Source organism: Abramis brama (genome assembly GCF_963993115.1).
Source record: "Abramis brama genome assembly, chromosome: 8".
Classification (NCBI taxonomy): domain Eukaryota; kingdom Metazoa; phylum Chordata; class Actinopteri; order Cypriniformes; family Leuciscidae; genus Abramis; species Abramis brama.
Genome location: NC_139970.1, coordinates 30,088,008 through 30,101,464, shown reverse-complemented (window position 1 = coordinate 30,101,464; position 13,457 = coordinate 30,088,008). Strand labels below are relative to the sequence as shown.

Below are 13,457 nucleotides of genomic sequence, written 5' to 3'. Positions count from 1 at the left end.
CATTACTTCAGTCTTCAGTGTCACATGATACTTCAGAAATCATTCTAATATTCTGATTTGGTGCCAAATATTTCTTCTTGTTATCAATGTTGAAAACAGTTGTGCTACTTAAATATTTGTGGAAATTTTTTATAAATTTGTTCAGGATTCTCTGATGAATAGAAAGCTCAAAAGAACAGCATTTATTTTAAATAGAAATCTTTTGTAACAATGTCTTTCTCTTTACTCTCACATTTGTTTGTTTTTTAAATCATTTTTTAATACATATTATTTTGTGATAAAGTGGCTAAACTAGCTGGTTAAAAAGATCACATTATTGCTCTCTTAACTTGTCACAAGTCTTTGTAATAATTTATTTGTGATATTTGTGACCACTGACTTTTACAATAGCTTTTCAAACATTACATATATACTTTATATATATATATTAAAGCAAAGCAAAGCTGATTCACTATTTGTAAGAAATCATAATATAACATGCCAAAATATATTTATCCATATTTATTTACCAAACCAAAGAACCCAGATAAACCCTACCAGCCTTTTAAAAAAGCAGAGTCTCATGCTCTCAAATTTCAATCATCAAACAGGCTTTTATTACATTAATATTGCTTTGGTAGTATTTCTTAAGAAAAGTAGACCGTCCACTCTGACATAAATAGAGACAACAGACAAATCAAATAGAGCAGAACATCATAAAAAGACAAACAACAAAGACTCACTCATGCATTCATATTGAGAGATGTGTGTGCATGTGTGTATGTTTACAATATATGATAAGATGTAGCAGCTCTATCCAGACTCTCTCTTGTAGTGTGGTTTGCTTTATACCCAGTAGAAAATGATGTGTAAATGTGTGCACTGTAAATATACATCTAGCAGCTCTGTCCAGCCTCTTTCTGTAGTATGGCCTCCTCAGTGCGGAGGGGAAACGTGTCAATGGTGGTAAAGATCTCTGCTGATGTGATGGGGAAAGTGTAGCGTTGCTTATCCACACCCTGTTTGTCCAGCAGCACCATGCTAAAGGAATTCTGAGACAGCTGGAGCAGCAACCTGCCCCACACAAACAAAACACACACACACATTTATCCACATTCAGTAGAATGATGCGTATCAGGAGGTGCTTTCTAGTGGGAGCAATTCACAAGTTCTTATCTACAAAACATCGTTTAAAGAATATTAATTTAGAGTTTTCTTTTAAGCACTGTAATCAAGTACCTGAGTTGTAGAGCCAGCCCTGGAGGGATGAGTCTGTGTCTGATGCGGCCGATCTGAGCTGGATACACCCCCACCAGCTCAATCACCGTCACATGCCTTAAGTCCAGACCACACTGAGCATGCTGCACAATACAGATCATCCAGTTTACTTGCAATATGTGTGTGTGTATTTATTATGCCATAATTTTTACATTTTACATTGTTGTTTATCTATCTTTGTGAGGACATTCATTGACACAATGCAATCTCTAGCTCCTTACCCTAACACTACACATCACAACTAAGTGCCTAACCTGAACCCTTACTGTAAAACCAAGTCTTGACCCCCAAACAGTCCTTTAAATGGGTCTCAGAAAGTGAGGACCAGTCAAAATGTCCTCACTTTAATCTCTTTGTCCTCACTCCGATGGTCTAAAGCCCGGGACACACCAAGCCGAAGTCAAAGAACTAGTGGCGACGCAAGCTGACTGTATTGCCGCCTCTCGTCGGCTGCGTCTCGGCCAAAAAGCTGCGCTTGAACACACCAAAAGGACTTAAAGGCGACTGTCAACTAGCACGTGTGTTCTGTGCCTGCGTATAAGTATATAACTTTCTATCTCAGCAGGCATCAATGGTATATTCTCATCATTCAAAAAGGAAAACCGAAACTAGGACTGCAGATATACAAACCATACATAAAGCAGCGCTTGCTTACTATTTTGAATATCAATCAAGCTAATCAGTTTTTCATTCCAGTAGCCTCATGTTATTATGAAAATATTAGTTCATTCGAATGCTTGGGTAAGATGACGTAAAATTATAACAGCCTTCTGTCTGTACTGTCTTGACTTTTTTGTTCGCTTTCGCTTTTATTCTGTTCACTAAGCTGAACAGCCAATCAGAGTTCTCTCTCTCATCGGCGGCCCAACGGCAATTTCACATGCTGAATCAGCCCAAAAAACCCGGAAGGCATCCGACTAGAGCCAACGGTGCGGAACACAGAGAAAAAACTATCCCGACCGACACTCAAAAACGGCCCAACATTGCCCGACGGCCGACCGTCGGCTTGGTGTGACCCTGTCTTAAAAGTCAAACTGGTCATCACAAAGATAGTTGTGCAAACACACACACTCAAACTGGTCATCACAAAGATAGTTGTGCAAACACACAAACACATGTCTGGTTCACTATCTTTGTGGGGACTCTCCATAGACATAATGGTTTTTATACTGTACAAACTGTATATTCTGTCCCCTTACACTAACCCTACCCCTAACCCTACCCATCACAGAAAACTTTCTGCATTTTTACATTTAAAAAAAATATAATTTAGTATGTTTATTAACCCATTTCGCCCGTGGGGAACGCTGGCTGGTCCCCACAATCACTGTAAAAAGTGAACAGTTGGATCAACTTAAAAAATTACTTCAATTGGTAACACCTAAAGAAATTAAGTTTTCTCAACTTAAATTATCACGTTTTTCACGATAAAATGTGATAATTTAAGTTGAGAAAACTTAATTTCTTTAGGTGTTACCAACTGAAGTAATTTTTTTAAGTTGATCCAACTGTTCACTTTTTACAGTGATGGAGGTGCACACACAGACACAGACACACACACACACACAGACACACACACAGACACACACACACACAGACACACTATTTTTGAACTACTTTAAACCAGAGGTGTAAAGTCCAGGGGTCAGAAAGTAAAAGTCCTGCCATATGTTTATTCCACCCATGAACTCAGCCAGCTGATTTCACTAATTAGTTCTATCTCCTGACTGAAAAACTGTGCTAATTAGCAAATCCAGGTGACTGGATCAAAATACTGAGGAGGACTTTTACTTTCTGAACCTGGACTTTACACCTCTGCTTTAAACTTAAAACTTCAAGCTTTTAAAACTTCTCCAAATTTAAAACTATTTAAAACGTCAAACTTTTAAAACTACTTAAAACATTCCGACTAAGCTTTATATGCTTTATTTTGTAGAATAAATAGAATAAAGAGGCAGATATTAATCTTGTACCTGTAAATTAGTCATCTGGAATCTGTAGTAGTGATTGGCAGCCGAGGGGGCTGAGATGATCAAAATGCGCCGTTTCTCATAGAACTGGTCCAACAGTGCAGCAGCAGACCGCACACCCACATTAATATTCATGGCTTTTAATAAAACAAATCATTAGGATGTTATTCACCGGAGGGCAGGAAAGTAAGAGTAAGATCATGAATTTTACATGAACTGTGAGGTTTAATCGCATAAGAAGAATGTGAATAATTCTGTCATGAAAATTGTAACCGTTTCCTCTAGCATTTTGCCTCACAATATTAAATATAAATATTCTGCCAGAATATGCAGCATCATTCTTATTTAGGAATGCTATGCAATCTTGCATTTCAGAGCGTATAATGTTTAATGCAAGGAATATCTCTGGCTAAGCTGTTTGTGAGATGTTAATGTGCGTTACGTACGGGCACAGGAAGTCTCCAGGCCAGACCATTCCATGTTAAACTGGCAGACTCTGGCAGCGCTGCCCTTTAGCTCGTAGCCACCCAGACAGCGGAATTCACACGTGGCCCCGTAATTATCACCCGCACTGTCACATTTCATCCAGCCGTTGTCAGGGACAGAGAGAGGAGTACAGCGACGCACTACAATGTGTACGTAACACACACTTATTACCTTACACAAAATCATATATCACAATGCCAACACATTATGCAATGTTCTGCAACTAAACAAAAGCAAGGATGCCACCAACTACAGTTTAGCTTTTTCAGTAACACACACTGCCGTTCAAAAGTTTGCGGTCAGTTTTTGTTTTAAGGAATTAATACTTTTGTTTTTGTTTTTTAAGGATTTAATACTTTTATTCAGCAAGGATGCACTAAACTAATCAATAAAATTTTACAAAAGGTTTATATTTCATATAAGTGCTGTTAATTTGATCTCTCTAAAGAATTCTGGGGAACATTTTTATCAGTACAACTATTTTCAACAATGTTAAAAATAAGAAATGTTTCTTGCGCACCAAAACAGCATATTCAAATGATTTCTGAAGGATCATGTGACATTAAAGAGAGGAGCAATTATGCCATAAGAATAATTACACTTCTAAATATATTAATAGAAAACATTTAACAGTAATATTTCACAGTGCTTTATTATTGTGTTTTTGATCAAGTTTATGCAGCCTTGTTGGACATGAGACTTCTTTGAAAAACATAAAAAATAATCTTTCCAACCCCAAACTGTTACGGTACGTAGTGAAAAGCACAAAGTAAACAGTATTTACTATAAAAACTCAGGAGACGCTCACTTAAACATAACATAACATTAATGTGAACGGACAACGACTGAGGGAGAACACAGGGTATAAATGCATGGGCAAACAAAGGGAGCTGATGAGTGAATGACAAGGAACAGGTGAGTGAAATGAGTAATCAAACAGACTGGGGAAAACTAGGTCACAGGACTAAACCAAAATGAAACATAATGAAGGGGGGAACACAGAACATACATGTTACACAAACATTTGAACAGTAATGTACAGTTGTGGTCAGAAATATTGGGACCCCTGGTAAATATGATCAAAGATGGCTGTAAAAATAAATCTGCATTGTTTATCCTTTTGATGTTTTATTCAAAAACCTAAGAATATAGTTCTGATGTGCAGCAAAAGATTGTTGAGCTTCACAAAATAGAAAGTGGCTGTAAGAAAATAGCTAAACCATTGAAAATCCCCATTTCCACCATCAGGGCAAAAATTAAGAAGTTCCAATTAACTAAAGATGTTATGAATCTGCCTGGAAGAGGGTGTGTGTCTATATTGTCTTAATGCACGGTGAGGAGGAGAGTTTGAGTGGCCAAAGACTCTCAAAGGATCACAGATGGAGAATTGCAGAGATTAGTTGAGCCTTGAGGTCAAAAAGCCTTCAAATAAATCAAACAACCCCTACATCACCACATGTTGTTTGGGAGGGTTTCAAGAAAAATCCTCCTCGCTCATCCAAAAATAAACTCCAGCATATTCAGTGGTCAGACACGACTGGATCTTCAAAAGGGACCGTATTCTGTGGTCAGATGAAACAAAAAAAAGGGCTTTTTGGCAGCAAACCCACCAGATGGGTTTGGTTCACACAGGGATAAAAAGTACCCCATGCCCACGGTTAAATATACTGCTGGATCTTTAATGTTGTGGGCCTATTTATTTTGCTGGAGGTCCTGGACATCTTGTTCAGATACATGGTATCATGGATTCGATCAAATACCAACAGATAAAAAATCTAAACCTGACAACCTCTGCAATTATCTGATAATGGGCCATGTTTGGATCTTCCATCAGGACAGTGATCCAAAAACAAACATCAAAATCAACACAAAAATGTGTCACTGAGCACAAAAGGAAGCCTCAGCTATGACCATCCCAGTCCCTGACCTGAACCCTATAGAAGATGAGTGGGCTGAACTGAAGAGAATAAGCGCCAACATGGATCTGGGAATCTGAAGGATCTGGAGAGATTCTGTATGTAGGAATGGTCTCTGATCTCTTGTCAGGTGTTCTCCAAACTCTTCAGGCATTATAGGAGAAGACTCAGAGCTGTTATCTTGGAAAAAGTATTTAATAAAACGGGGCAAATAATTGTTCCCAATGTGTTTTGGAGAAAAATCATTTATTTCATAATGTGATTTTCCCCCCACTTTCAATTCATTTACTTCAATAAAAGGTTGGAGTTTTCATTTTTTGAATGAAAGATCAAAAGGATAAATAATGCAGATTTATTTTTACAGCCATCTTTGATCATATTCAACAGGGGTGCCAATAATTCTGACCACAGCTGTACATATTTAAATATATGTTACCTTCTTAAAGAGCTTAAATGTATATTTTGTAGCTAACATTTTTAGTTGCTCTTTGTTTAGCTAAGCATTTTCAAAGAATAACTTTACTTAAATCATGAGTAAATGATTAAACATTAAATATTTCACTAAAGAACTTACCTCTCACTCGAACATTGAACCTGCAGGTCGCCTTGTTCTCAGCACGGTCAAACACAGTGTATGATAATTTATGATTCCCTTCTGGGAAGTGCGAGCCTGGTGGCTTTCCTTTCAGTATAACACTACAACAACAACAACAATGGTTTCTCACAACAAGAATCTAGACAGTGATTAGATGTGAATTATTGTGAATTCAGTGATTCTCTTTGGTCAATCTTGGCATTGAGGGGTAAAATATTTTTGAATAAAGACCACTGAACTGAGTGAGCATAAAACTGATTCACTGACTCTGTTAGGATGCCGTCCGCTGTGTCTTTGCCCTCTGGCGTGTCCCACGTCACTTTGGCAGTGAGTTTCCCTGGTTCAGCTGTCTTCTCCTTTATATTAGGACACTTAATAACTGGGGGATCCACATCTGAGACAGAAAGCACCTTTACATGCCTCAACACCTAAATACTAGGCCTATGCCATCAATCCAAATCTGTAAATGAATATTAGTGAGTGCTCAATGACTGTTTCACTCACCCAGGCACACACTGCTGCCCCCGCTCCACGTTCTGCTGCTTTGGCAGGTGGCGCTGTGGACTCCACGGAGTGTGTATCCTGGTGAGCAGAAAAACTGGCAGCGGGAGTTGAAGTAAGACCCGTCTGAACACTTAAAACCTCCGTTAGATGGCATGGTCAGTTTAGGACAGCGGACTTCTGTAAACATAATTCATACCCTGGTGAAAATGGATTTTCAATGGACAGTCACAGCTGTCAATCCAAATAAATCCATGTGTCATTCAGCTGCTGACTGACATGTGGCTGGTTGTGGCTAGTACTAAGCTGTGTCTCGAGATTTCTTCAGGAATCAGTCATTGAATTATAAAAAGCAACAACTGGGAAATCAATAAATTAATTAAAATAGTTTTTTTTTTTTCATTTCTTTCAGCATGTGGCAAAAAAAGATAAATGAATTTAAAGTTTGGTCATCAAAAATACCATACTACCATTCAAAGTCAAGTTTGGGGTCAGTAAGATTTTTTAAAAGAAATGAATACTTTTATTCAGCAAGGATGCATTAAATTGATCAACGGTGAAAGTAAAGACATTTACAAAAGATTTATATTTTTGAAATAAATGCTGTTCTTGTGCAATTTCTATTCATCAAAAAAAATCCTAAAAAAAAATTATTCAGCACAACCATTTTCAACATTGATAACAATAAGAAATGTTTCTTGAGCAGCAAATCAGCATATTAGAATGATTTCTGAAGGATCATGTGACAGAGTAATGATGCTGAAAATTCAGCTTTGCCATCACTGGAATAAATTGCATTTTAAAATATATTCAAATAGAAAAAAGTATATTTCACAATATTGCTTTACCGTTTTACTGTTTTTTACTGTACTTTTGATCATATAAATGCAGCCTTGGAGAGGAGACTTCCTAATCTTACTGACTCCAAACTCTTGAACGGTAGTTTAAATAAACAAAAAAATTTGAATTGAAAAAAAAAATTATGAATTGATTGATGAATGCATTAAAATTATTGTAAAATGATTTTGTTAAAATATAGAACTGATTATGCCTTAATCCTTTCCGTAATCATTCAAGTGAGTTAACACGTCAGCATTTATAGGCAATATGATCTTATAATTGAGCTCAGTAAATGTTGACCTCTGCATGCGTAGTTTCCTGACCACTGTTTGCTGGCCATACAGAGAATCTCGCTGCTGCCGTGCATCTCGTAGCCCGTCTTACAGTGGATCTTGCACCGAGTTCCCAGAACGTTCTTATAACGCTCTCCGCGTGGTGTCTGGCAGCTGACGTGACCATGTTTGACTTTCACTGGGGCGCACCACGGCACACCTAGAAAGAGACATACGTTATCACGCGTACGCAAAGACACTGAGTCATAACAAAACACGGCCTTCAAAGCTTACCTTAATCCAGACATGAATGGAGAAAACGTGAACAAAGATAAAGTAGCACAGCCACAGAAGAAGAGGAAGCAATCAGAGGCCTGAAGCCTAAGCAGGCAGTCAGAGATGTAGTGGCTTCTGTATTGTGAGTGTATGTGTTCTGACAGCAGCGCTCGTGTGTTAAGATGTGGTAAGAGTGTTTCACTGAGAGAAGATGGGTTTAAGTTCTGTGTAATGGGGTTTTGGGATCAACATGTGCATTTAATGTAGTATGTCCTTGCATGTTTTCACCTGTGTGTCGCACATCTTCATCATCAGTGTATGGCCAGTATCCAGAGCCTGCAAAACAGTTTAGGACAGCACAAGCAAGAAGAGTTGGCATGACCGCAGAATTTCAGATTCAGTTCAACTAGAATCATTTGTATTCTGTGTGACTATATTAGAACAAAACAAACCACAGTTTGGTTTTTGTTGTAATATCTTGTAATAGTTGTATGTTCAGTCTGCTAACTATGGAAGCCTCAGAATAAAAAAGGTAATTGTGTACACTATCGTTCAAAAATCTGGGGTCAGTAAGATTTTTTTAAAGGGATTAATATTTTTATTCAGCATGGACTCATTAAATTGATCAAAAAATTGACAGTAACAACATTTATAATGAAAAAAAAAGTGATGTTTTTATGAACTTTCTATTCATCACAAAATCCTGGAAAAAAGTATTACCGTTTCCAGAAAATTAAGCAGCACAACTGTTTTCAACATTGATAATAAGTAATATTTTTGAGCACCAAATCAGCATATTAGAATGATTTCTGAAGGATCATGTGACACTGAAGACTAGAGTAATGATGCTGAAAATTCAGCTTTGCCATCACAGGAATACATTACATTTTAAAATAGAAGTTATTTTAAATTGTAATAACATTTCACAATATTACTGTTTTATTTTATTGTTTTACTGTATCGAATAATATAATTGCAGCCTTGGTGAGCAAATGAGACAAAAACAGTATGTTAAAAGACAAAAACACACAAAAAAATCTTACCTATCTATCTTGACCCCAAACATTTGAATGATACAGCATTTATTCACAATCTCACAATGTGACACAATGTGACTTTATCTTTATCAATGTGACTGTTTTTTTATTTATTTTTTATTCTTAAATTTATATTTTTAAACAGGCTTTCATAGCTAGGCTATCACTGAAATGGGTTTGTTGTATTTATTGACATGGCATGAAATGCAACAATGACCCCTGCTGGTGATGAAGTGAATTACAGTGTGTCATGTTGCGATGCAGTGAAAATGGCAGCCACATAAAATAACATACGACACTATATTAGGACAGTGGTTCCCAATTCCAGTCCTCGTGACCCACTGCTCTGCACATTTTGTATGTCTCCCTTATTTAACACACCTGAACCAGATCATCAGCTCATTAGGAGAGACTCCATGAACTGAACTGAGTGTGTCAGATAAGAGAGACATACAAAATGTGCAGAGCAGTGGGTCACGAGGACTGGAATTGGGAACCACTGTATTAGGATAACATGCTCTACAGGGAACATGACTAGATGGAATAGATGTTGGCGGCATGGCTTTATTCAGAGGTCAGACTAGTAGCTACCAATTTTTCTTGCTTATTTACATTCAGTGTCATAACAGAAGCTCCTTCACAACAGTCAACGTGTAATTTCATCCTCCACCATGCTGCAGGAAAAACAGTAATGTTCTCCAACAGAAACAGGTTTCAGTGTTCTATTCCATCTAATTCGGTGACTTGTACTTACTGTATTATGAAAGTAAGTGATCCATACTCCAATGAAAGTTAAAACAAGACCTGCTTCAATAAATCATGGAAAACTCCATTACCCACATTTTGCCCTCTTAGATTGGGATCAAACACACAAAAAAACTAGAGGCTGCATTCATGCTGATTCGCTTTTGTATTCCCTCTAGTTCTGTTCTCTTGACTCATGTGTGTGTGTGTAAGTGAGTGGATGGCTGATCACACAGCAAGTTAGATCAAAGCTCCCTCTGATGGAGTAACAAGAACTTGAGAGAGACAGAGCAGCAAACACATATACATACACACACAATGTTAATGCAGAGCTAGAGGTGAATCATGACAGGACCACAGTTTTCCAACTTCTATCATGGAAAACACTCCACAGGGATCATGTGTGTAGGTGTGTGTGTGCTCCATTTGGCAGATGAGTTTTCCTGTTCCATTCTGTTAAGCTCAGCAGAACGTTGTGTAACCCAGAATACTCACTGACTTGGCTTACATTTGCTCTCTCTCTCTCTCACACACACACACACACGTATACTTCAAACAGAGGGAGTTTCCACTTACAGAAAACTTTGTCAACTAAAACATATAGCTTCTGTTGAAAAGATTTGACAACTTCTAAAATGTTTAACTTAAAACTGGATTCGAATGAACGTTTTGCAGACATTAGTCTTAAGAAAGCAAGATCCCTCAGGCTCCCCATGTTCAGTGTCTGCAACAGTTCCAGCCTCACGGATTCACAGCTCTTATGTGTGTGGAGTTTAGTTAACCTTATTCTACAGACTGACGGGGAATTACAGACTAATTATGTTTATATCAATCCATCAGCCACCACACATTGACCTAGCCACCATCCAAAACACCTTAGCAACCACTGAAAAAATGCTTGTAACCACACAAAAAAACCTTAGCAACACCCTAGCAGCCACCCAGAGCACCTTAACAACTGGCTAACAACCACTCAACACGCTTTAACCTTCAAATCTCTCTACAAACTGTCAATATATTCAAACTACATAGGCTTATACTTACAAATATTTCAAAAACTGCCCAAATATTCAAACTACACTCTCCAAACAGCCTTTAGACTTTTTAAAATCTTTGTCTTCATTTCTTTTTTTACATTTTAGTTTGAAACTATTGTCCCCACACATCAATGTGTTTTCTCTCTCTCATATATGCAACAAGCTTTGCTCATCCAAAAGAGTTAATTTCTGAAAGCTACTGATTCACATTAGACAAATAATAGCTCAGAATGTTAAATTCATTCGAGTTTGGGCATGTGACTGTTTTACAACTACATGCTAGTCCGAGTCAGGACCGTGTTATGTGGACAGTCTGTGTCTGTTCAATCTTAATCTTGTAACATGTCTTCAAGTTTTAGCCAGCATGAGTCTGTGTTTGTGTTCACAAGGCCATAAAATACACAAACACAAATAGCCACCCAGTCTTTTGTGAATAAACAATGTAAATCATTTGAGATAATTTACCAGAACGAATCATTTATTTTACTGGCGTTCACTTTACACATGCAAATAAAGCCAATATGTGAGTCTGATGGTCTGTTGTATTTTGTAAATTGGACCTCTCATGCATTTACAAACTGTAGCCTGGACCACAACCACAACCTAAAACCCAAAGACAGGACAACAACCTCACACAGTCATTCCGCATTGAATTACATTCCCAGCCGTGGTCTCACTCTAATAGTGCTCGAAATGGAGATTGGTAATTTAGAGCAATTAGTTCTACCACCACAACACATGCATCTCTTCAGCTTTTTCAATTGTGTGTATCCAGCAGCACAGGAAATGTGCATGTCTAAGCGAGTCCAAGCATGTCTAAGCGAGTCCAAGCAAGACTCCTTTTTCATTAATTCTCCAAACAAATAAAATCTTGGAGTGAGAAACCATGAAGGTTTGAAGGGACCAAGGTGAACACGGTGAATGTAAGCAAGTGTGAACTGCTTCTGCTGGAATATAAATACATTACTTCATCACAATGTTTTCTGGAAGTAAAATGCATTTTTGCTCTCACTAATATACAGCAATACTTCAAAATACCCTCCTTAGTCAACCAGTCTGATACAAACAACAATACTGATGAATCAAACATAAACCAAAGCACAAAGTAGATTAAAATGTTATACAGATTCCTAAAATTATCATATACAAAGGTTGAATATATTAGTGACATCTGGTACAGGCTTAGCAACCATAATCTAGTTATGGAAAAGTGGACAGAAATCCTAGATTTTTTAGTTAAAACAATTTATTTTTTCATAACATGTGAATAACTTATCAAAACATCAGACACATTTCCAAATAACAGTCCCAGACTCCATAGCCCCCTTAGCATAGCCTGAGGGACAGTGAGTAGCACAACACCACCAGCATATTAATACACACCTCCAGTGATGCTTTATTGCTTGTTTCATATTTTGAATGTATAACTTCTTGTAAATTCAATGTCATTGTATCATATGATTACTATTTGATTCTATTGACTTGAGACTTAACCAAGGAAATGACTCATGATGAATAACACAATCTTTAGATCTGCAAGACCCTATTGAGTAGGCACTTGAAATTTTGCCTAAAATAGCAGTAAATAGATAATGAAGGATAATGAACAAACTTAATATTAAAAGTGCATGGTATTAATATGAATTGTCCTGCTAGAAGTCCAAAAGGGATTTTGAGATCTTGAGACAAAAGACTGTTGAACATGTCTGCTCTATATGCTTGGACATTTTATAAATGTTCCCATTAAACCTTTGCTGACTCTTCGGGCACACTGTTGACCTACTGTCCAGAAGACATTATTACACTATTACTGTGTGTCACTAATCACATATATTTTAAAGACGAAGCATTTAAAAGATATGTCCCATCAGTATTGAGCACTTCGACCGGGCGCGCAGTGTCCTACTGGTGACAAGTCATCAGTGCATTTTCATATGAAAGAGGTCAGTGTCTTTTTCCTGGATTTAAGAAACTTACCCCCTTCTTTCCCCCCAAACAGCCCCAAAAGCGTCCACGTAAACACTCTGAGCTCTGTTGAAATATACTGTGCCTAATACAGAAAATCAAGCAGAAACAGCACGGGGAAACTCTCAAATGCACAAATACTGCATTTCCTCATATTTTTTTTCACAACTTTGCATTAGTTTGTTAAGTATTGCTCAACACATTTTGATTGATTAAAGGTCAGAGCGCGAGACTCAACACGATCCGTTTGGATGGGTCTCTTACCGTCATACGCAAAGCTTCCGGACAGCTGTAGTCCCACTATCATATACACACACATCCAGGTGTCCATCTTTAGGAAGTCCAGGAGCTGCTGGGAGACCTCGGGTACATTCCTACGATAGAACCAGAGCACAAGCCCGAGCCCGCCTCCTCAATAGAAATACGAGAGCTCTTCATCCAGGGCGAGCGCGCGCACAGAGCGGCGCGGGGACTTTTGGTAGGCTATACATCTGTATAAAATTATAAAATGTGTAGCCTACTGTTATTAGTGCTGCTTACAGTGACCCTAAAAAGTAGGCT

At 37.8% G+C, this 13,457-nt stretch overlaps 1 protein-coding gene across 1 annotated transcript; it reads right to left on the bottom strand.

The window, feature by feature from the left end:
• Positions 1-573: 573 nt before the first annotated feature.
• Positions 574-13,351, bottom strand: srpx (sushi-repeat containing protein X-linked). The gene is made up of 10 exons (XM_084121813.1): positions 13,161-13,351; positions 8,402-8,449; positions 7,866-8,057; positions 6,729-6,905; positions 6,492-6,618; positions 6,204-6,325; positions 3,674-3,853; positions 3,231-3,364; positions 1,219-1,340; positions 574-1,053 (listed from the first exon to the last, which is right to left on the bottom strand). The coding sequence occupies exons 1-10, from the start codon at positions 13,225-13,227 to the stop codon at positions 876-878; spliced, it is 1,347 nt and encodes a 448-aa protein (XP_083977939.1). The 5' UTR covers positions 13,228-13,351; the 3' UTR covers positions 574-875.
• Between the last annotated feature and the right edge of the window lie 106 nt (positions 13,352-13,457).

Excerpts from the sequence above, each read along its gene's own strand:
- srpx (XM_084121813.1), bottom strand. The coding sequence starts at position 13,227 with ATGGACACCTGGATGTGTGTGTATATGATAGTGGGACTACAGCTGTCC. Across the intron at positions 8,450-13,160 it reads CGGAAGCTTTGCGTATGACG|GCTCTGGATACTGGCCATAC; the intron begins GTAAGAGACCCA and ends ACTGTTTTGCAG. Across the intron at positions 1,054-1,218 it reads GGGCTGGCTCTACAACTCAG|GTTGCTGCTCCAGCTGTCTC; the intron begins GTACTTGATTAC and ends TGTGTGGGGCAG.